At 38.1% G+C, this 25683-nt stretch overlaps 1 protein-coding gene across 3 annotated transcripts in view; it reads left to right on the forward strand.

Moving 5' to 3' along the window:
* The window catches only part of ACER3 (alkaline ceramidase 3), a 171831-nt gene that overhangs the window by 115393 nt on the left and 30755 nt on the right, over positions 1 to 25683 (forward strand). For all 3 annotated transcript variants that reach the window (XM_008020221.3, XM_008020220.3, XM_073019564.1), the window contains 3 exons: positions 5677 to 5758; positions 10869 to 10904; positions 19067 to 19125. In XM_008020221.3, the coding sequence (XP_008018412.1) occupies positions 5677 to 5758; positions 10869 to 10904; positions 19067 to 19125 (177 nt within the window). The remainder of the gene's footprint in view (positions 1 to 5676; positions 5759 to 10868; positions 10905 to 19066; positions 19126 to 25683) is intronic.

Consider the following 25683-nt stretch of genomic DNA (forward strand, 5'->3'; position numbering starts at 1 on the left):
CCTGATACCTCTCTCAAAGTTAATGGTACATACTAAAGTAATTGAAAGGTTTTTTATCTTTTATTTTTAGTTAGCTATAACCAACTATATTACTATTGGCTCTTACCTTTACTAAGACTGATCTTTATCCAGAAACAATAAAAGTAAGAATGCCCAGCTAGCTGCTATGACCCATATGGCATCAAGCCCTATTTCGAAGTTAGGTACGAAGATATAGAACAGCAACCTGGCCAACATGGTGAAAACCTGTCTCTAGTAAAAATACAAAAAATTAACCAGGTGTGGTGATGTGTGTCTGTAGTCCCAGCTACTTGAGAGGCTGAGGTGGGAAAATCGCTTGAACCCAGGAGGCAGAGGCTGCAGTGAGCTGAGATGGCACCACTACACTCTAGCTTGGGTGACAGAGTGAGACCCTGTCCCCCCATAAAAAAAAGATGTAGAACGGGGATCAGAAAACTTTTTCTGTAAAGGGCCAGATGGTAAATATTTTAGGCTTTGTGGGACAGGAGTCTCTGTTGCAGCTCTTCAACTCTGCTGCTGTAGCTTGGAAGCTGCCACATATAATATGTAAATAAATGAATATGACTCATTTGTTCCAGTAAAATTTTATTTTAAAAAACAGGTTTAGCTGGGCACAGTGCTCACACATGTAATCCCAACACTTTTGGAGGCCAAGGTGGGAGGATCGCTTGAGCCCAGGAGTTCAAGATAAGCCTAGGCAACATAGGGAGACCTCGTCTCTACAAAAATTAAAAAATTAGCCAGGCATGGTAGTGTATGCCTATAATCCCAGCTACTTGGGAGGCTGAGGTGGGAGAATCACGTGGGCCCAGGAGGTTGAGGCTGCAGTGAACCATGATTGTGCCACTGCACTTCAGCCTGGGCAACAGAGGGAGACTCTGTCTCAAGAAAAACAAAAAACAATACCAAACTAACAAAAAAACAGGCTGAGGCCAAGAGATTGGCCTTGATCCATAGTTTATCACCTTGTTCTAAAAAAATAAGGTAAATTCCTTTAATAACATATTTTAAAAACTATTCTGATGTTTATATATCTTTAGGAGAAGATATTCTTGAGCTAGCAATTATGACTATATTGAATCAGATAACCATCATATAATGGGTACAAGGAAGTCTTAAGTATTAGTGCTAGGAGCCGGGCACAGTTGCTCACATCTGTAATAACAGCGCTTTGGAAGGCCAAAGCAGGAGTATTGCTTGAGCCCAGGAGTTCAAGACCAGCCTGGGCAGTATAGTGAGACCCTGTCACTACAAAAAAAATTAAACAATTAGCTCACATGATGGTGCACACCTGTGGTCCCAGCTACACAGGAGGCTAAGGCAGGAGGATTGCCTGAGCCCCAGGAGGTCGAGGTTGCAATGAGCTATGATTGTGCCACCACTGCACTCTAGTCTAGGGGATAGAGCAAGACCCTGTCTCAAAAAAAAAAAAAAAAAGGGAAGGAAGGAAAGAAAGAAAAAACAGTTTTAATGCTAGAGAACAGCAGATATTATTTAGAAGATAAGGATACTGATACTGTAGTTCAATTTTCAGCTCTGATATTTAGTAACTGAATGAGCTTAAGTCAGTTAATCTTTGTTCCTTCATTTGTAAAAGTGGAGGTTATAGTACTTATAAATTCCCCATGAAGATTAAAATAAATGATTTAATTGTTTATAAAAACAAACTTATTGGCAAAGCTTTTGTTTCTCAAAAAGTATGTCTCTTGATTCTAACCTTTCCTCGGCAATCTTCTGCAGTATCTGTTTATGCTCATATTCCCCCATTCAGAAAGACCCTGCTGTAGTACGCTTTAAGTGACACATAGAAGGAAATGAAAGGGGTGAAATAATTTTTAATCCACTGTATTGACACATAGTTTACATGGAATTAAATGCACCCAGTTTAAGTGTATGGTTTGATGAGTCTTGACAAATGTATACTCCTATGTACCCATTACCCTTATGGCAAGAAAGAGAAACAGAACATTTCTATCACTTTAGAACATTCTTTTATGACCCATTACAGTTAATACTGACCCCTACCCTGGCCTCCAGACCACCACTGATCTCCTTTCTATAATTATAGATTAGTTTGTCTGCTCTGGAATTTTATATAAAAGAAATTATACCATATGTACTCTTTTGTAACTAGCTTCTTTTATTCAGTGTAATATTTTTTGAGGGCACTAATTTGCCAATTACTTCTGATGAATACATTCATCTATGTTGTTACATACATCATTAGTAGTAGTCTATTTTATACTGTTTACCAATGTTGAACATTAAGGTTGTTGCCAGTTTGGGGCTACTATGAATAAAAGGACTATGTACACCTGTTAACAAGTCTTTGTATGGATATATGACTTCATTTCTCTTGGTTATATAACTAGAAGTGGAATTTCTGTGTTGTATGGTAAGTATATGTGTTACTTTATAGGAAACTGCCAAACTGTTTTTCAATTTAATTGCACCTTATTATGGTTCTACTGGCAATATATGAAAATTCCATTTGCTCCATATCCTTGCCAAGACTTGGTATTATCAGTCTTTTTTATTTTGGTCATTCTAGTGAGTATGATATACTATCTCTGTGGTCTTTTAATTTGTATTGTCTAGTGACTAATGATGTGCATCTTTTTATATTCTAATCGTCCATTTGTATATGTTATATTGAGAACTATCTATTCAAACCTTTTTCCTTTTTTTTTTTTTTTTGGAGATGGAGTCTCGCTCTGTTGCCATTCTGGAGTGCAGTGGCATGATCTCAGTTCACTGCAAGCTCCGCCTCCCGGGTTCAAGTGATTCTTCTGCCTCAGCCTCCCAAGTAGCTGGGACAACAGGTGCCCACCACCACCCCCAGCTAATTTTTGTATTTTTAGTAGAGATGGGGTTTCACCATGTTGGCCAGGATGGTGTCAATCTCTTGACCTTGTGATCTGCCTGCCTCGACCTCCCAAAGTGCTGGGATTACAGGCATGAGCCACTGCACCCAGCCCCCATTTTTATAAACTAGCTTTTTTTTCTTTTTAAATTGTAAAAATTCTTTATGTATTTTGGGTTCAAGTACTGTCAGATATTTGTATTTTAAGTATTTTTTCCAGTCTGTGAATTGTCTTCTCAATTAATGTCTCTTGGAGAACAGAAGTTTTAAATTGTTATGAAATCCAATTTATTTTTTAAATGTTTATGAATAGTGTTTTTGTGTTTTTGTGTCCTAATAGATCTTTGCCTTCCCAGGATCAAAGATATTTTGTTTATTTGTTTTTTTTTCTAGAAGTTTTATAACTTTATTTTACATTTAGGTCCATGATCCATTTTGAGTTAGTTTTATCAAAGATCATGTTTTTTTTTACCAGTATCTGGTTGTTCCAGAACCATCTTTGAGATTATTCTTTCTGCATTAAATTATCTTGACATTTTTCTCGATTCTGTTTTATTGATCACTGTGTGTATCCTCATACTGTGTAGTTACTGTAGCTTTATTGTAAATCTTAAAGTCAGTTACTGAGTAAGTCCTCCAATTTTGTTCTTTTTCAGTGTAGCTTTGGAAATTTTAGGCCCTTTGCATTTCCACATAAATTTTAGAGTCAGCTTGTCAATTTTTACAAAATAGTCTGCTGGAAGATTGACTGTAATTTCTTCGACTCTATAGACCAGTTTGAGGAAAATTACTATCTTAACAATACTAAGTCTCCCAAACCATGACTGTGGTATATTTCTCCATTTATTTAAGTTCCTTTAATTTATCTCAGTGACGTTTTGTGATTTTAAGTGAATAGATCTTTGTGAAATTTAACCCTCTGTTTTTCATGGGTAGGATGCTATTTTCAATAGTATTGCTTTTTTTCTTTTTTGATATGAGGTCTGGCTCTCACCCAGGCTGGAGTACACTGGCATGATCTTGGCTCACTGCAACCTCCTCATCCCAGGCTCAAGTCATCCTCCTACCTAGCCTCCCAAGTAGCTGGGACTACAAGTGTGCTCCACCATGCCCGGCTAATTTTTGAATTTTTGTAGAGACGGGATTTCGCCATGTTGCCCAGGTTGGTCTCAAACTCCTGACCTCAAGCAATCTTCCCGCCTCAGTCTCCCAAAGTGCTGGAATTACAGGCGTGAGCCACTGCACCCAGCCTCTAATGATTTTTAAATCTGTCTTGCCTTCTGTGTGCTTGTTCATTTGTGAAACATGTACTGGAAAACCTCCTTTATTTTAGGCATGATCCTAGACTCTGTATATACAGAGTCAAGGAACTCATTGTCTGAGGAAGGGGACAGATAAGAAAGTGACTATATGTAATAAAGTGAAATAACCATGGTAATAAATACAAGCCAGGCCTCCTAAAGACCTTGGTTTCTTAATAGATAACTTGCTTTAAAATTTGGAATAATAGAGTTTAAAAGTAAAAACGAATACTTCACCTAATATTTTCATCATTATCCAAGTCGCAAAATTTAAAGGTAAAAGAGATCTTAGAAAGTGCCTCTTCTAACCACCTTTCCTTACAGACAAGAAAATAAGAGTTGGTCCAATTCCCACAGGCAATAGTAAACTGAGAGAACACTCTTGCTGCCTATACCAAGTCACAGTCCTCAAAGGTTGGATTGGATACTCACTGATGGCCAATTGTCTGTTCATATTTGCATATTTACCGGATACCTCGTATGTGTTAAGCATTATCTTTGTGCTAGATATATGAAAAAAATAAAATTTATTCCTGCACACAAGGAATTCTCAGGCTAGTTGAGGAGATGGATAAGGAAAGAGACAATTATAATAGACTGGTATTTTCTCCAATAATGTTCCTTAGGAGTCATTAGTTGCAAGATATAGAAACCTATTCAAGCTAGCTTGAATTAGGAGAGATTATTTATTTAGTGTAAGGATATGAGGAAATTATATGGGACCCAATAGCAGGAAGTACAGCCCCACCTTACTAGAACTGGAAGGGCAGGTTCTTCCCCCTTCCCTCTTTTTGCGATTCCTTCCTCTCCACATGGCTTCACCTCTTTGTATCTGCTATATTTTTCTCTCCCTGCAGATTACTTCTGCTCATTCATCTACTTCTTCATTCAATTTGGCTGCCCCCAAATATCAGCCTCAGACCTTGAGTCCATATGACTTTGACTCTCTATACTTTTTTTTTTTTTTTTTGAGACAGGGTCTTGCTCTGTCATCCAGACCCTCTTTCTCCCAGACTCAAGCTCTCCTCCCACCTTAGCCTCCCGAGTAGCTGGGACTACAGGCATGCACCACCATGCCCATTAATTATTTTATTTTTTGTAGAGACAGGGTCTCAATTTGTTGCCCAGGCTGGTCTCAAACTCTTGCGCTCAAGTGATCCTCCTGCATTGGCCTACGGAAGTACTAGGATTACAGGCGTGCGTCACCGCGCCCAGCTGACTCTCTATACTGAATTGATTCAGTCTCTCCCTCCCAAACTCCAGACTTTCAGGCAAGAGCCTTTCATTGTCCCAGCTTAAGTCATATGTCTACTCCTACTCCTTCCAGCCTCTTAGAGGATAATAGGCAGTGCAGGTTGTCTAAGACTACGAGTGGAAAGAAATGATGGGTATCACTCGATCATCGAGAGATACAGGCAAGTGGTAAAGCAGCATTCTATTTATGTTCCTACTTATATATTCTTTTAAAAGTTTCTTTCTCTTTTTTTCAAGGTTTGAATGTTTCAAGATCAAGAACTCAGTAAACTACCATCTGCTTTTTACCTTAGTTCTATTCAGTTTAATAGTAACCACAGTAAGTCATATTTTGTTTCTAACAGATTAAGCATGTAAATTCACCATTTATAGAGTTTGGCATATTTTACTTCCAGTATTTGCTTCATGCTGTCAAACTGCAATCTTGCTACACAAAACGAGAATATCACACTGACAAATATTGCTCCCTTGTTCCCTGTTTAAATGTTACTTCTCACTGTAATTGAAATACTTTTAAAACTCTGGTTAGTTTTTAAAGGGGAAAAGAAAAAAGCAAATATTAGTAGCAATAGGGAAAAATTAATTTTTCTCATAGATGGACATATTAGCTCCTATTTGTTAAAAATGAGAGATTGGCTCTGCTCCATTGGTCCTAATGTGACTGTTTTAATGGTTAACTTTTCCCTAGTAAGTTGAGATAGCTAGTCACTTCTAATCCTACATTAATGCTTTTTTTCCTCAAGTAAATTGCATTTTATATTATGAAAATATTTATTTCAAAAAACATTTATTGAAAACTTACCATGTCAGGCACTAGAAATACAGAAATGATAAAAAAAAAAAAGCAGTTGCTATCTGTGAGGAGCTCATTCTATTAGAGATTTTAGGCATGTACACAAAGAATTCATTAAAAGATAATAACTGTAATAATAGGGGTAAAAACTACTTCTATGGTGATGAGATAAAGGAGGTTCAATCAAGGCTTCATGCATGGGTCAAGGAAAGCTTTCAAGAGGAGGCACCTGAACTAGAATTTAGCTGATGATTAGGAGCTCATCAGGCCCCTGGGCAAGAGTGTGGTGAAGCATTTGTAGATAGCAGTATTGTTTGTTCATAGGCAGAGAACTTTGAAACAACATAGTGAACTACCATTTTCAATCACTTACTTTATGCCAGATATTGTAACCATGTACTTTATCTTTATTATCTCATTAAATCAACACCACTGGTAGAATTGGGCAAGATTTAATATGGCTGGAACATATGGTAATTGAAGAGCAGTGAATGAGTCTAGTGAATTAGACAGACGTTAGATTATAAATACCCTTGTATGCTTTGTTTAAGAGTTCAAATTTTTATCCTCGAAGTAGTGTGGAGCAGTTAGGCATGGTGGCTCACTCCTGTAATCCCAGCACTTTGGGAGGCCAAGGCTGGTGGATCACCTTGAGGTTAGGAGTTCATGACCAGCCTGGCCAATATGGTGAAACCCTGTCTCTACTAAAAATGGAAAAATTAGCCGGGCATGGTGGCATGCCCCTGTAATCCCACCTACTCAGGAGGCTGAGGTGGGAGAATTGCTTGAACCCAGGAGGCAGAGGCTGCTGTGAGCTGAGATCGTGCCACTCCACTCCAGCCTAGGCGACAGAGTGAGAGTCTGTCTCGAAAAGAAAAGAAAAGAAAAAGGTAGTGTGGAGCCAATTACTGGTTTAAAGGGAAGATGTAATCAGATATGTGTTTTAGAAAGATTGCTGTGGTTATGGAGGCTGGATTACAGGAGTATGAGGCTAGACCCAGGGACTTTTGTATTTGCTTTAGTAAGATATGAGACTTAGGTGAAAGTAATATAGCTGTGGGGTTGAAAAGAAATGGTCATAAATAACAAACTGCAGGATATGTGACCCACGTCATAGTAGAGGGGGTGAAAGTAGAGTAAAAATGAATTGTCTAGAATGACTCCTGGCCTGGTTGTCAGGATAGATAGTATGTCTTTAATCAAAACAGGAAACTTGGAGGATGAACAGCTTTTACAGGATAGATAATGAGTAGGTTTGCACCATGGGGTAGGGGTAGAGATAAATTCAATATGAAATGTGTTAAGATTGAGGTGCCTGACATTACTGACATCTGAGGCTTAACAGTTAGGCTGGACTAAAGATGTAGATTTGAGAATTGTTGGTATAGTTAGTACAAAAATGTGAGAATAGATGACCTGAAAAAGTAGCATGGGCCATTAAGATGACAAAGGGGCCAGGCACAGTGGCTCACACCTGTAATCCCAGCACTTTGGGAGGCCATGATGGGAGGACTGCTTGAGCCCAGGAGTTCAAGCCCAGCTGGGCAACACAGTGAGACTTTGTCTCTACAAAACATTTTTTTTTAATTAGCTGGATATGATGGCATGCACCTGTAGTCCCAGCTACTCAGGAAGCTGAGGTGAGAGGATCACTTCAGCCCAGGAGGTCAAGGCTTCAGTGAGCCCTGATTGTGCCACTGCACTCTGGCCTGGATGACCGAGTGAGACCCTGTCTCAAAACAGACAAAGAATAGAAGTACAACCTAATGAAATACTTACATTTGAGGACTAGGTGGAAGAAATAGAGCTAGCAAAAGAGACTGAGAACAAGCAATCAGGGATGTAAGAAAGCTAAGAGAGCCTGATGTCATGGAGTACAAAGATTTCTAGAAGCGAAAAATGGAAGAACAGTTGCCTCTGAAAGGATGAGTACAATGAAGATTGAGAGCTAATAGAAATTTTCAGTTGGAAGACCAGGTAACCTTAATGAGGATGCTGTCAGTAGTAAATTGATGGAGGCAGAAGCTAGATTTCAGTTAGTTGAGATGTTGAATAGGAGGCTGAAAGGGCACATATGCACTATTTACTCGTTTCCACATTACTTTGCCTAAACTACTGTATTAGTCCATTCTCATGCTGCTATAAAGAAATACCCAAGACTGGATAATTTATAAAGGAAAGAAGTTTAATTGACTCACAGTTCCGCACGGCTGGGGAGACCTCTGGAAACTTAACAATCATCGTGGAAGGTGAAGCAAACACATCCTTCTTCGCATGGTGGCAGGAGAAAGAAGTGCAGAGTGAAGGGGGAAGAAGCTCCTTATAAAATCATCAGATCTCATGAGAACTCACTCACTATGATGAGAACAGCATAGGGCATGGGGGAACCACCCCCATGATCTGTTCACCTCCCACAAAGTCCCTTCCCCAACACTCAGGGATTACAATTCAAATTACAATTCAAGATGAGATTTTCGGTGGGCATACAGCCAAACCATATCAACTACATATTGGTTAATCATGAAAGAATTGTAGAATTTCAGAGGTGAGATGAAGTCTTGTTATGATATGAAAGAAGAGAATCAAGTCTAGAGATTGTCAGTGACTTACCTGGCCAATCAAGTTTATATAGAGAATTGGTGAGACAGACTTTGAAGTCAGATTTAAGTTTGGATCCAGGTTACTTAAAAACTTTGGGACCTTGCAAATTACTTAATCTCTCTCAGCCTTAGTTCCCTTTATCTGTTAAATGAAGAAAATAGTATATATTTTATGTTAGTTGTGAAAATCAATGCCTAACACATAGGAAGGACTCCATAATTATTTGCTTTAAAAAATGTCTTTAAGGCCGGGCGCGGTGACTCACACCTGTAATCCCAGCACTTTGGGAGGCCGAGGCGGGTGGATCACGAGGTCAGGAGATCGAGACCATCCTGGCTAACACGGTGAAACCCTGTCTCTACTAAAAATACAAAAAAAATAGCCACATGTGGTGGCGGGCGCCTGTAGTCCTAACTGCTGGGAAGGCTGAGGCAGGAGAATGGCGTGAACCCGGGAGGCTGAGGTTGCAGTGAGCCGAGATCGCGCCACTGCACTCCAGCCTGGGCGACAGAGTGAGACTCCATCTCAAAACAAACAAAAAAGGTCGTTAAGAGGCATGAGGCATGTCCTTTTGCATTTCTTTTATTAGTCACAATGGGAATCTGATAGAATTACCTATATAAATGGAAATTAGTATTCTGAAATAAGAAATTTCAGAGATTAAAAGCATTCTCCCTTACTGGGTTTAGAGTTACAGATATATAATATCTCATACACATCATACTTTTAAAACTCACAATGCTTAAAGGAAATAATCTGGGTTTTTTTTTCTTTTTCTTTTTGTACTGAGGGTAGAAACTTCTTCCAGAAGTAAGAAATTTTGTAGCCAAATAATAAAATTATATAAAATTTTATGGGATTGCTACATTAAATAAGGATATAGAAATATCTAAATCCAGTACTTAGTATCAGAAATATCATAGTCTTGTAGGGAGAAAAAACAAACTATTAAATGCCACAAAGTTTATACATGAAGAGTAATGGTAGAAAGGAGGGTGACTGGTTGCTTCTGCTGTGTAGAGAAAGGATCAGAAAAGGCTTCAAGAAGGAGGTATAGTTTGAGTTGAATCCTAAAAGATGATTAATGAGTAGAGGAGGATTTCTGAACAAAGTAAAGAGCAGCATGTTTAAAAATACAGAAGTGTGAAACTAGCACATTGTAGGAAGCACAGTACTTTCTGGAGACTTGGATGAGGAGGAGACAAGAAGACAATAGTGAGACCAAACAGAAAGGCTAAGAAATTTGAACTGTATCTTGCAAGTGATGAGAGTCATGGGAGGGTTATGACTTGAATTTTGATTCCCCTGTACCATATCATTTAAAAATTGTGCTCCTGTAGGGCAATACATACATGTTAAATCTTAACTAGGCATTGAGCTTAATCATCCACATGACATTGGAACCTACAACTAGGGTTTGTGTAACTGCGAATGCATCTAGAAAGGTGAGTTAGAGATTTCTGGAAGCATAAGAAAGCACAAGAAATTTGTTTTAAATGTCTTCACTTACTGAGCCCCTACTGTATGCTAGACACTTTCAGGTATTTTAGCTTATCATTCCTCACCACTATTATTGTTCATTATCCAGATGAGGAAGGATGCGTCTTTTAGTTAACTTGTCCAAGGCCTGTAGCAAGTAAGTGGCAGAGTTTGAAATTTACTCCTATCTCTACGTCCAGTGTTCTCTCTGTTGTAGAACAGATCTGCTACGGGGATTGTCAACATAACTTCTTCACTCCTCATGAGTATCCATGTATCCTTATCCCTCCTTGATACTGATGCAGAGTTTGCAGTGGTCCACAACAGATCTAAAACATTCTGCTCACCATAACAGGGCTAGCACTAAGGAAATCCTCCTGTAGCTCCCAGCCTTCTTGTGGCATGCCACTTGATCTGATTGCTTTTACATGGCTGGATTCAAGTCTGAGTAAGATGGGGGAAGCAGAAGAGGTTTGGGATTTGCAGAGTAGTTGGAATTGGTTTTTCTTCCCTTCATAATGTACTTCATTCACGTGTTTTTTCTAATATTTTTCAGGTTTACCTTAAGGTAAAAGAGCCGATATTCCATCAGGTAATTTTTTGTAAATTATTACACATTAGATTGTTTAACAATACATGGCTGCTTTGTGATTTCCTTGTCTAAGAAATGATATGCAGATAAAAAATTTTTTTAATGAAATGGTAGATGTTCTAAGGAAGTTCAGTGTTTAAGAGAGGTTGCAAACTCAAATGCTTACAGGAGCTTAGTGTAGGTAACAGGAATATACCTGGGATAGCCAATGTGCAGGTCCAGCTGGCTGTTGGTATTCAGTAATACAGGTGCAACATTGCTATTATAAGCAGAAAGAACCAGGAAGCATTATGCACATACACATAAAGTCTTTTTATGACATCTAGAAAAGACAGACTGAAAATTCCTTGAACATTTTCCCCCTAATATATTTTAATGCATTTTTGACATGGGAGGTGATGTACATTGAAGGAAGCGGACACAGGAAACTTTAGTGTAGGAAATGGTGATTTAAGTACATGCCATTATGAGACCAGAGTGAAATAAAGAAGCAGGCCTTTGAGTGCTGCCACGTGCCTGGTACTATGCTCACTACTACACAGACTTCTAATCTCACCAACAGTCCAACTAATTGGGAATTATTATATACATTTCAAGGAAAATGAGCTCAGAAATATTAAATAATTGCCCTAAGGTGACACAGTTATTAAGGGGGAGAACCAGGATTATAACCTAGATTTGTCTGACTCCTTTTCAACATTCTTTTAACAAACTAGCAAACAAAAATGAATAAATAAGCACGCTTTTCAGAAGTGCCACAGTTTTAAAATATTTTGTGCTTATATAAACATTTACTAATGTTCTTGTAACTTTTACAATTCAAGCTATACAATAATCATCTAACTGGAACCTAGCTTTTGAAGTATATTCTATAACCACATTATTATGCCTTGCTTTTCTCCAGGTCAGTTGCAGGTGGATGAACTAAAATAAATGCTACAGAAAAGACATCCTCACGGCCGGGCGTGGTGGCTCACACCTGTAATCCCAGCACTTTGGGAGGCCGAGGTGGGTGGATCAGTTGAGGTCAGGTGTTCAAGACCAGCTGGGCCAACATGGTGAAACCCCATCTCTACTAAAAATACAAAAATTAGCCAGGCATGGTGGTGTGCACCTGTAATCCCAACTACTTGGGAGGCTGAGGCAGGAGAATTACTTGAACCCAGGAGGCAGAGGTTGCAGTGAGCCGAGATCATACCACTACACTCCAACCTGGGTAACAGAATGAGACTCTGTCTCAAAAAAAAAAGACATCCTCACTTTCTTGTTTACTGTAACTTGAAATTATGCCATTATGTAATTACTCTTTTATTTAGAAAGTTTTATTAACAGTATAAAAAACAAAGTTGGCCAGACACAGTAGCTTATGCCTATAATCTCAGTCCTTTGGGAGGCTGAGGTGGGAGGATTGCTTGAAGCCAGAAGTTAGAGACTAACCTGGGCAACATAGCAATAAATAAATAAATAAATAAATAAATAAATAAATAAATAAATATTAATCAGGCATGGTGGGACATGCCTGTATTCCTAGTTACTCGGGAAGCTGAGGCAGGAGGATCCCTTGAGCCCAGGAGTTTAAACCTGCAGTGAACTATGATTGTGCCACTGCACTCCAGCCCAGGCAACATCTCTTTTAAAATAATAATAAATAAATGAAGTTAATCTGTATAAATACCTTAGTTTTTATGAACTTCTTGTTCGCCTTTACTAAGAAAGAAAAATAATGACCACAAAAATATAAAATTTGGAAATTCTGGGTTAATTTTTACAAGTTTTATGACCATCTATTTTTCATTTTGTGTTTTAGAACTATTTGACACTATGTAATAAAAAACAACTCTTAATAAGTAACTACCCCTAGTGCAACATCCATGTGTTTTTCCACTAATAAAGATTTTCTTCTCTATGTATAGCAGTAATATTTACTGATAAGAAGAGAAGCAGGATGAAAGCTAGGTCTATCCATACCCACTGTGGCTTGTGTCATAGGCCTAGAGATTAAAAATCAGGATAGAGAAATGAAGAAATAAGGAAATGCTAGGGTGAAGCAAATAAGTAATCTAAAGGTAAAAAGCATTCATTCATTCAACAGATGTCTACTATCTGCCTTCTCTGTACCAAATTCTGAGCTGGAATTTGCAGACAGGCAGCAAAGCAAAGACTTTATGATCTACATACAGTCAAGCAGACCTGGATTTAAAATCTAGTCTCCTCTACTTACTAACTGTACACCCTGGACAAGTTAGTTAACCTCTCTGAGCTTTGGTTTCCTCATTGTTCAACAATCGCCCCACCTTTTTTTTTTGAAATAGAGCCTCGCCCTGTCACTCAGGCTGGAGTGCAGTGGCTCCATCACAGCTCACTACAGCCTTGACCTCCTGGGCTCACGCAGTCCTCCTGCCTCAGCCTCCCAAGTAGCGGGGATTACAGGCACACACCACTACAACAGGCTGTTTTGCATCTTTTGTAGAGATGGGTTTTACCATGTTGCCCAGCAGGTCTCAAAACTCCTGAGCTCAAGCAATCTGCTCGCCTCAGCTCCCGCCTTGGTGAAGCTCAGGCAGGGTTACAGGTGTGAGCCACCGTGCCCAGCCTGAACAAACCCTTTTTAAGTGCCTTCAATGTTCCAGGCACTGTACTAGGCACAAGAGATACATACACTAGTGAATAAAATAACAAGCCCTGCCCTCATGGAACTTCACTCTCTCTATAATAACCTCCTAAGTTTGAGGATTGAATGAAATAATGCATATAAAACCCTTGTCACATAGTAAACAATAAATGTTAACTAACATTAGTATACATAGGCAAATAAGATATGGCCACTAATCTCAAGAAGATCATCATCTAATCAGTAATATAGACTTGTAAAAAATAATTGCAGTATATAAGTCTTGTGATAAATATGTAAAAGCAGTGGTAATATAGACAAGGGTATGCTCTGTCTACTTAGATGACTCATAGAAGGGCTTCAGGAGAGTCTTGAAGATGAACAAGATGTCACAGGTAGAGAAGTAGAGAAAGGCTATTTCATCTATAGAGAAGCATGTGTTAAGGCAGCAGTCCCCAACCTTTTTAGCACCAGAGACCGATTTTGTGGAAGACAGTTTTTCCACAGACAGCCAGGGAATGGTTTTGGGATTCTACTTCATATCATCAGGCATTAGATTCTTATAGGGAGCACACGACCTAGATCCCTTGTGTGTGCAGTTCACAATAGTGTTTGTGTTCCTATGAGAATCTAATGCCATTGCTGATTTGATAACAGGCGGAGCTCAGGCGATAATGCTCACTTGCCTGCAGCTCACCTCCTGCTGTGCAGTCCAGTTCCTAAAAGGCTGCAGACGGGTACCAGTCTGGGGGATGGGGACCCCTGTGTTAAGGTACAGAAGTGTGAATTGGTAACTCTTGCACATGAAACAGGAGTACAAGTTCACCCAGGGATTTGTGGTAGCGTGTTGAGGTGTTTACAAAATCACTGACTGCATCTCAACATTCCTATTTTCCTATAACATTTATTTTATTCAGCTATATTGCAGGGATTAAACTTTTTTTGTTTTTGTTTTTTGATACGGAGTCTTACTCTGTCACCCAGGCTGGAGTGCAGTGGCGCAATCTCGGCTCACTGGAACCTCCATCTCCTGGGTTCGTTATTCTCATGCCTCAGCCTCCCAGGTAGCTGGGACTACAGGTGTGCACCATCACGCCTGGCTAATTTTTGTATTTTTAGTAGAAACGGGGTATCGCCATGTTGGCCAGGCTGGTCTTGAACTCCTGACCTAAAGTGATCTGCCCACCTCGGCCTCCCAAAGTGCTGGGATTAAAGGCGTGAGCCACCACTCCTGACCTAATTTTTGTATTTTCAGTAGAGACAGGGTTTTTTCATGTTGGCCAGGCTGGTATCAAACTTCTGACCTCAAGTGATCCGCCCGCCTTGGCAACCCAAAGTGCTGGGATTACAGGCATGTGCCATCGTGCTCAGCTGGGATTAAACTTTTTAAAGTTAAAACAAATATAAATATGTTATAGAATTGAGTACAATGACTACATGAATTTTTAGGATGAAATAAGAAACTTCAAAGAAGTTTGTGTTTTCAGTGTGCCTTTCCCATCTCTGTCCATCAGGAATAAGTCATTCTTCCTTTGCTACTGGGAGTATTTGGTAGAAAAGTTTTAAAAGCATTGGTATACTATAAATATTTGGTGTGGCTGGCCCTAGCTGTAGGAGATGGGTTTGGATTACTGATGAGGGGTTAGGTCATGAGGAGCCCTTTATACTATGCTTAAAATTATAAGCAGTCAGGAGCCATTAAAGGGTTTTAAGCTGCAGTATGACCAGATGAGATTCTCATTATAGAAAGATCATTGAAAGGCTACCTAGGGTCTGGAGGAAGGAAGTAAAAGGCCAAGGAAAGAGACAAGTTTGATTTCTGTTGCTCTAGTCCATTGAGAAAGGATTAAAAAAAAAAAAACAGTGCTATAGGATGATATGAAACAATACACTATAGATATAACAAGTAAATTTATATAGTATACATACTTGCTAGAAGGTGATAACTGCTATAAAAAAGAAAAACCATGTTAGGGTAGGGTGATGTCCTTCCACTTGCCCCTCCTTCACTCTCTCCAGTCACAGTGAGTCTTGCTTTATATTTCAAACACAATAAGCATGTTTTCACTTTAGGACTTTGGCACTCACTATTACCACTGCCTAGGATACTAGTACCCAGCTATCTACATGGTTTATATCCTCACTCATTCAGGTCTCTGCTTAAATGTTAACTTAGCAGAGAGGCCTTATCTAACAACTCTATCTAAAATTATAGCCCATCCTTCTCTGTGTTATCCTGATTTAACTTTTATTAGTTGCTTTAGTAGAGAGAAAACACTAATAATACTTTTATAGCCTTTGGAGTCCAGAGACTGAAAACAACTATTAAATATAGATAAAATTTCACTATAAAAATATACGTATTGTTAGATAAAAATTATAAAAAGGACCAGAAAAGTCTATATTCTATCATCTTTTTTACTTAAAAAAAAAAAAAACCTCTATAAGTTGAGAAATCAAACTTGCATGCTGCCAGCCAGATAAAATCAGTTTCTATATAGTTGGAAGGAGGGAATGAATACTGGGTAGGCCACTAGCAATAAGTGTGCTCTGGAGAGAAGAAAGTTAATTTGAAAAAGTCCCATGATGTTGCCAAGGCACAGGTTCTTTCCTAATCCATCATTTCTTATGCTCAACAAATCTCTGGGAAATTCATTCCCATTGACTCCTATATGCTGACAGTTCTATTTCTTCAGCTCTGATTTTTTTGCTAAACTATAGACCTAGGTATCCAACTTCTGCTAGATGTCTCTACTTAGCTATCTCACTGGCACATCAAACTCTGAACGTATGTGCAGAAGTGAACTCACCATTTTTCTCCCTAGTCTTTCTTCTCTTCATATATTCTCTAATCCAATAATTAATTTTGCCATGCATCTAACTGTCCATGCCATAAACCAGGCCATCATCCTTGTCTTTCCCCCTCTCTAACTTCCATTCAAATTAATGATTAGTCTGAACCCTAAATCTCTAATCTGTTCACTTCTCTGCATCTCCCCTATATTACCCTAGTTCAGGTCTCCATCTTTCACTTAGATTACTGCAACACGTTATCATTGGTCTGTTTCCTGTCAGTCTCACCTCCCTCTCATTCTCCACTCAGCACAACAGGGACATCTTTCTAATATATGAGTCTGACCATGTTATCTATTGGTGAAACCTTCATTGACTTTCCATTATTTTTCCTTTTTGTTTGTTTGTTTGGTTGGTTGGTTTTGTTTTTTTTGAGATAGAGTCTTCCTCTTGTTGCCCAGGCTGGAGTGCAATAGCACCATCTTGGCTCACTGCAACCTCCGCCTCTCGGGTTCAAGGAATTCTCCTGCCTCAGCCTCCCAAGTAACTGGGATTACTGGCACCCACCACCACGCTCAGCTAATTTTTTATATTTTTTAGTAAAGATGGGGTTTCACCATGTTGGCCAGGCTGGTCTGGAACTCCTAACCTCAGGTAATCCACCCACCTCGGCCTCCCAAAGTGCTGGGATTACAGGTGTGAGCCACCCCACCCAGCCTTTTTTTTTTTTTTTTTTTTTTTTTCCTGAGACAGAGTCTTGCTCTGTCACCCAGGCTGGAGTACAGTGGTGCAATCTTAGCTCACTGCAACCTCCGCCTCCTGGGTTCAAGCAATTCTTGTGCCTCAGCCTCCCAAGTAGCTGGGATTACAAGCATCTGCCACCACACCTGGCTAATTTTTGCATTTTTAGTAGAGATGGGGTTTCACCATGTTGGCCAGGCTGGTCTCGAACTCCTGACCTCAAGTGATCCACCTGCCTCAGCCTCCTAAAGTGCTGGGATTACAGGTGTGAGCCACCACACCCAGCCTCTGTTACTGTTATATAAAGTCCAGCTCCTTAACATGACTTGAAAGGCCAGATTTGACCTCTGGTCTCTGACTCCATTTTTCCTATTCTATATTACAACAATATACTATAAGGATCTTTTTTTCCTCTGTCTCTGGAATATAAGATATGACAATAACTCTCTTCCACTTTCTTTTAAGGTAACTGCTACATGAGCTTCAGGTATAAAATTTTAAACACCATATCCTCTAGAAAGACTTTCTACTGTATAAGTCTGGATTAGGTGGCCTTCCTATGTGTTTACAAAGTACTCTGTACAGTTCCTGCCATAGAGTTATAATACTGTCTTACAATTGCCTGGTTACTTATCTCTCCCTTTACTAGATTGTAATTGCTGTGAGTATAGGGATTACGCCTGTCTTATTCACCATTTGAGCTGCGGTTATGGATTTAAGCTGGCAATGAGACTCTAATAAGCTTTATTGTAATACTATGTTTACTCAGCTTTATACAAGGATACAGGGTGAGAGTTATAGCAGATGTAGCATCTTCATCTCATCAGAAGACCCAGAGCTATTCATATACACAGCTTCTTTTCTACCCTTATCCACATAAGATTGAGACCAGCCTAGGCAACATAGTGAGACCTCATCTATACTAAAAAGAAAAAAATTAACCAGGATATGGTTACGCACACCTCTAGTCCCACACAGCTACTTGGGAGGCTGAGGCAAGAGGATGGCTTGAGCCTGGGAGATCAAGGCTGCAATGAGCTATGATCATGCCATTACACTCCAGCCTAGATGACAAAAGACCCTGCCTCAAAAGAAATAAGAGTAATAAAATAAAACTTAATCAAAATTCTATTATAACTCAAAAGCAAACAGTATTATTAATTACTTAGGAATGCATTTGTAGATGACTACTTTAAGTTAGTAATTATATAAAGAAAAGCAAAACAATGTTTATTATACAAGTCAGGAGAGGGGTTTCCTCTAAAAAGGAAGGGAGAGGGTTGGACTGGGAAGACACAAATGCAGCACTTCTGGGGGGTTAACAAGGATTTACTTCTTGACCTGGGTGGTGCTTTCTCAACTATTGGCTTTATATGTATTTGCTAAATCATATTTTCCCACTAGGTTCAATTTTCCAGGTACTAATACTCATCTAATGCTCAATACAGAAAAGAAAGAAGAGCCAACGCTAGGAAGATATGGGAACATATAGAATAAAGAACACAGGAAAATGGATTAACCTTAGTCAAGAAGTGGGCACCTTTTTTTGAGACTAGGGATGAGAAAGAATGCCAGGGGAGGATGCACATGAATGCAGAGGCATTTGGAAGAGTTAAAAGAATTCAGGTTTATAATATTGTAAAATGGGAAGCACAATTACTGTATTTGCTGAAAGCAAAGCTAAAGAGAAGAGAGGAGCTAAAGAGTATGAGGCAAAATTACAACATTTGTTCAGGTTTCAGCAGATATTTAAAATTTCAAAGATCCATTCAGAATTAAAATTGATACAGGAATTCTGATATTGGTTATTTAATAAAGTTAAGCAGGCTCTTAACTTTTCCTCAGAAGTTAGCATGACTTAGTGATTTAACACATTTTTAAAAATTATATTCTCTAAAATGTAATGAAGGATAATAAATATTTACATTTAATTGGGAAGGCTATTTTGGTAGGCAAAATAGACTTCCTTTGCCAAAGAATAATTATTATACTAACCTCATTTTCCATTCCTATTTAGGTCATGTATGGAATGTTGGTCTTTACATTAGTACTTCGATCTATTTATATTGTTACATGGTAAGTAGTTTGGATCATCTGTACTATGATTGAAGTATACTCAGACCTATGACAGTAAATCTATAGCCTATATTGAAATAACACACAAAAGCTCACTTCAGTAGAGATGTTGGAAGAAAACTATAACTCAACACTTATTGTTATATTATAGGGAATACTGGGTCTTCAGACAAGTTGTTCATGGGCATCATGTGAAAACTAGGGTTCCAAAATTAAAGACATGGGAAAATTAAAGGGAGCTGTCTATGATGGCCTTGTTTTGAATATTTATAAAGTTCATTAGATATTAGATACCTTAAAAATCCTACAGTTAAAACAAAATTGTTTTTGTCTTTCTTAAACCTACTTGACTAGAGATTTCCTTTTACATAGTACCTCCAAGGAAGGCTATTAATGTCACAAAGAATTAGTATTTCATGAAAGATTATTTGGGAAATGGGTATAATCTTTAGGCATTCATGAAAATTAAGTAAGAAATAACATTCGTGAGATTACCTTAAATAGGGCGTGGCCGCACAACAGGTGTTCAATAAGTAGTATGATTTGTGGGTTTGTCCTTTTTTTTCCTTTTTTATTAAACTTTTAGTTTCCAGATAACTGTAGAAATGCATACATTTGTAAAAAAAAAGAAAAAATAGATCCCAGTATCCTTTACCACTCTCCTCCATTTGTAGCATCTTACAAAACTATAGTATGATATCAAAACCAAGACTTGATATGAATACAGTCAAGATACAAAACATTTCCATCATCAGAAGGATGCCTGTGTTGCCCTTTTATAACCACACCTACTTCCCTCCTGCCCCACCTCACTCCTCACTCCCTATCCTTAACCCCTGGTGATCACTTAATCTGTTCTGCATTTCTGTTTTTGTCATTTCAAGAATGTTATATAAATGGAATCATATATATAACCTTTGAGATTGGCTTTTTGAACTCAGCATAATTATCTGGCGATTAATCCAAGTTGTTGAGTGTGTCAATAATTCATTCCTTTCTATTGCTGAGTAGTATTCCATGGCATAGATGTACCACAGTTTAACCATTCACCTGTTGAGTAACATCTGGATTGTTTCCAGTTTTGGGCAATCATGAATAAAGCTGCTATGAACAATTGTAATGCAGGTTTTTATGTGAACACAAGTTTTCGCTTCTGGAATAAATTTCTGGAATAAATGCCCACAGTGAAATTGCTAGGTTTTATAGTAATTTATGTTTAGTTTTTCTCAAAACTGCTGAATTGTTTTCCAGAGAAGCTCCACCATTTTTACATTCCCACCACCAATATATGTGTAATCCAGTTTCTCTGCATCCTCACCAGAATTTGGTAGTGTCACTATTTTTAATGAAGTTTTTTAAAATTTGCATTTCCCTAATGGCTAATCACATTGAACGTAACTTCCATGTGCTTATTTGCCATATGTATATGTATTCTCCCTGGTAAAATTTCTGCTCATGTCTTCGCCTAGTTTCTTTTTTTATAAGAGATAATAAGGACACTTTCTATTGTTTTTACAGTTGAGTTGTGAGGTTCTAATTCTTTATTAAATACGTGATTTGTGAATTCTTTCTCCCAATCTATAACTTTTCATCCTCTCTTTCAATGAGCAAGCATTCTTAATTTCAGTGAGGTCAAATATTTCAGTTTTATGGATTGTGTTTTTGGTGTCAAGTCCAAGAACTCTATACCCACCTATAGATGCCAAAGATTTGTTCCTATGTTTTTTTTCTAAAAGATTGTATAGCTTTACATTTTACATTTAAGTCTGTGGTTTATTTTCAGTTCATTTTGTATAAGATCTGAGGCATAGGGCAAGGTTCTATTTTTTACATGTGGATGTCCAGCTGTTCAAAGACCCATTAGTTGAAAAGACTGTCCTTTCTCCATTGAATTGCTTTTGCACTTTTGTCAAAAATTATTTGGGTAGATTTGTGTATGCCTATTTTAGGGATCTCGGTTATGTTCCATTGATTGATGTGTCTCCCCCTCCAACAATACCACACAGTCTTCATTACTGTGGCTGTATAAGTCTTCAAATCATACAGACTGATTCCTGACACTTCATTCTTCTTTTTCAAAATTGCTCTAGCTATTTAGGTTCCTTTGCCTTTCTATATAAAGTTTAGAATAATATTGTCTAAATTTAAAATCTTGTTGAGATTTTAGGAATTATGGGAATTACATTAAATATGCATATCAATTTGCAGAGTTGACATCTTTACTATGTTGAGTCTCTTGATTTATTTAGATCTTTAATTTCTTTCATCAGCATTTTGTAGTTTTCAATTTTTTAAGCAGTTGTGATATTGTATTTTTAAATTTTAGTGTCCACATGTTCATTGCTATTATATAGATACACAATTGATTATCTTTTATTCTGCCACCTTGTTGAAGTCAGTTCTAGGATAGTTTTTTTGTAGATTGCTTTGTTTTGGTTTTTTTTTTGGTTTTTTTTTGAGACGGAGGCTTGCACTCTCCCAGGCTGGAGCACAATGGCACAATCTCGGCTCACTGCAGCCTCCGCCTCTCAGGTTCAAGTGATTGATTCTCCTGCCTCTGCCTCCCGAGTAGCTGGGATTACAGGTGCCCACCACCATGCCCAGCTAATTTTTCTGTATTTTTACTAGAGACGGGGTTTCACTATGTTGGCTAGGCTGGTTTCAAACTCCTGACTTCATGATCTGCCCACCTTGCCTCCCATAGTGTTGGGATTACAGGCGTGAGCTACTGCGCCCGGCCCTGTAGATTTGTTTTTAAGATTTGCTGCAAATAGAAATAGTGTATATCCTCATTCTTGATGTGTGAACTTTTTAGTTCCTTTTTGCCTTATTGCCCTGACTAGAACTTCCAAGACCATGTTAAGTAAGAGTGGTGACAGCAGATCTCCTTGCCTTGTTCCCAATTTTAGGGGAAAAGCATTTAACCTTTCATCATTAAGTTAAATGTTAGCTATATGTTTTTTACAGATGTTCTTTATTAGGTTGAGGAATTTGCCCTCTATACTGGTTTGATAGGGCTACCATAAAATACCATTAGATTGGGTGGCTTAACCAACAAACTTATTTTCTTACAGTTCTGGAGGCTACAAGTCTGAGACTAGGGTGTCAGCAGGTTTGGTTTCTTCTGACACCCCTCTCTTTGGCATGCAATTGGCCACAGAGAGAACACAGAGAGAAGGTGGTCATTTGGTCTTTTCTCTGTGCATGCCTGTGTCTGATTTCTGTCTCTGTGTGTGTCCTAATCTCCTTTTCTGATAAAGGACACCAGTTATATTGGATTAGCGCCTACCCTAATGACCCCATTTTAATTTAATTATCTCTTTAAAGAACCTAGCTCTAAATAGTCACATTCTAAAGTACGGGGGGTTAGGACTTTAACATATGAATTTCAGAGGAGACACACTATATCCTCTATTCTTTATTTTTATCATAATTTTCATTATCATAAATGGACCTATAATACACTCTATTACTAATTTTCTTTATCATGAATGGGTATTGGATTTTGTCAAACGCTTTTTCAGTATCAATTGATTTTATCACACTGTTGTATTCTGTAGTCTGTTAATAAGGTGGATTATGTTAATTGATTTGGGAATATTGATCCAGCCTTGTATCCTGGGATAAACCTTACTTAGTTATACTATGTAATTCTTTTTATATATTCTGAATTCTTCACTTGTTAATATTTTGTTAAGGATTTTTGTATCTGTATTCATGAAGGATATTGGTTTGTAGTTTTTATTTTTTGTCCTGTCTTTTTCTGGTTTTGGCATCAGGATACTAAACATTTCATTAAATGAATTGAGAAATGCTGCTCCTTTCTATTTTCTGGAATAAATTGTGTAGAATTAGTGTTAATTCTTCTTTCAATGTTTGGTAGAATTCTCTAGTGATAAACTATCTGGGCCTAGAGATCTGTTTTTTGGGGCATTTTTAAATTACACATTTTAAAAATAAAGGAAATTCTGACACCTGTTACAACAGGGATGCACCTATGAGACACTAGGCTAAGTGAAATAAGAGGACAGATACTACATGAGTCCACTTATACGAGGTTCCTAGAGTAATCAACTTCATAGAGACACAAATAAAATGGTGGTCGGGGCCTGGTGGGGAGTAGGATAAGAGGGATCCCTGGGGAAGGCATTGGAGAGTTATTGTTTTGTGGGTACCAAGTGCAGTTTGGGAAGATGGAAAAAGTTCTGGAGACAGACAGTGGTAAGGGTGGCACAACAATGTGAATGTACTTAATGCTACAGACCTATATACTTTATTTATTTATTTATTTTTTATTATTATTATACTTTAAGTTCTAGGGTACATGTGCATAACGTACAGGTTTGTTACATATGTATACTTGTGCCATGTTGCTGTGCTGCACCCATCAACTCGTCAGCACCCATCAACTCGTCATTTACATCAGGTATAACTCCCAATGCAATCCCTCCCCCCTCCCCCCTCCCCATGATAGGCCCCGGTGTGTGATGTTCCCCTTCCCGAGTCCAAGTGATCTCATTGTTCAGTTCCCATCTATGAGTGAGAACATGCGGTGTTTGGTTTTCTGTTCTTGTGATTGTTTGCTAAGAATGATGGTTTCCAGCTGCATCCATGTCCCTACAAAGGACACAAACTCATCCTTTTTTTATGGCTGCATAGTATTCCATGGTGTATATGTGCCACATTTTCTTAATCCAGTCTGTCACTGATGGACATTTGGGTCAATTCCAAGTCTTTGCTATTGTGAATAGTGCTGCAATAAACATACGTGTGCATGTGTCTTTATAGCAGCATGATTTATAATCCTTTGGGTCTATACCCAGTAATGGGATGGCTGGGTCATATGGTACATCTAGTTCTAGATCCTTGAGGAATCGCCATACTGTTTTCCATAATGGTTGAACTAGTTTACAATCCCACCAACAGCGTAAAAGTGTTCCTATTTCTCCACATCCTCTCCAGCACCTGTTGTTTCCTGACTTTTTAATGATCGCCATTCTAACTGGTGTGAGATGGTATCTCATTGTGGTTTTGATTTGCATTTCTCTGATGGCCAGTGATGATGAGCAGTTTTTCATGTGTCTGTTGGCTGTATGAATGTCTTCTTTTGAGAAATGTCTGTTCATATCCTTTGCCCACTTTTTGATGGGGTTGTTTGTTTTTTTCTTGTAAATTTGTTTGAGTTCTTTGTAGGTTCTGGATATTAGCCCTTTGTCAGATGAGTAGATTGCAAAAATTTTCTCCCATTCTGTAGGTTGCCTGTTCACTCTGATGGTAGTTTCTTTTGCTGTGCAGAAGCTCTTTAGTTTAATGAGATCCCATTTGTCAATTTTGGCTTTTGCTGCCGTTGCTTTTGGTGTTTTAGACATGAAGTCTTTGCCCATGCCTATGTCCTGAATGGTACTACCTAGGTTTTCCTCTAGGGTTTTTATGGTATTAGGTCTAACATTTAAGTCTCTAATCCATCTTGAATTAATTTTCATATAAGGAGTAAGGAAAGGATCCAGTTTCAGCTTTCTACTTATGGCTAGCCAATTTTCCCAGCACCATTTATTAAATAGGGAATCCTTTTCCCATTTCTTGTTTCTCTCAGGTTTGTCAAAGATCAGATGGCTGTAGATGTGTGGTATTATTTCTGAGGACTCTGTTCTGTTCCATTGGTCTATATCTCTGTTTTGGTACCAGTACCATGATGTTTTGGTTACTGTAGCCTTGTAGTATAGTTTGAAGTCAGGTAGCGTGATGCCTCCAGCTTTGTTCTTTTGACTTAGGATTGTCTTGGAGATGCGGGCTCTTTTTTGGTTCCATATGAACTTTAAAGCAGTTTTTTCCAATTCTGTGAAGAAACTCATTGGTAGCTTGATGGGGATGGCATTGAATCTATAAATAACCTTGGGCAGTATGGCCATTTTCAAACTTTTTAACTCTTTTAAAGTATATAGGTCTCAATATCGTGAGACCTATATACTTTAAAAGAGTTAAAAAGTTAAAACTTTATGAATACTTTAACATAATAAAATTTTTACATTAAACATATGCAGAAAAATAAAATTACAGGTTCAGCTTCTTTAATAGTCATGCAGTTATTCACTTTTTTCTTTTTTCTTCCACTCTTGTTGAAGACATGCAGCTATTCAAATGATTGGTTTTATGTTGGGTGAATTGTTCGTTTCTTGAGTCATTGGTTCATTTCATCTAAGTCATTAAAATTTATGTGTGTAGCTATTCCCTTGTTTTCCTCTTGATGTTGAGAGGGCTTGTAGTGATAATCTGTTTCATTCCTAATATTGGTAATGTGTTAGGCTTCTCTCTCTCTTTTTTGGTCAGCCTTGCTAGAAGTGTCTCAAAGTTTATTGATCTTTTTAAAAACCACACTTTTGTTTGATTGATTTTCTCCATTTTTCATTTTTCGGTGTCATTGATTTCTGTTCTTTATATTTTCTTTGTTTTGCTTGTTGTGGGTTTATTTTTATTTCTTTTTCAAGGTTCTTGAGATGGAAGCTTAGATTTTTATTTCAGAGCTTCCTATTTCTTAATGAGCATTTAGTGCTATAAATT

This window comes from Chlorocebus sabaeus, chromosome 1, assembly GCF_047675955.1.
Source record: "Chlorocebus sabaeus isolate Y175 chromosome 1, mChlSab1.0.hap1, whole genome shotgun sequence".
In the NCBI taxonomy this organism is placed as follows: Eukaryota; Metazoa; Chordata; class Mammalia; order Primates; family Cercopithecidae; genus Chlorocebus; species Chlorocebus sabaeus.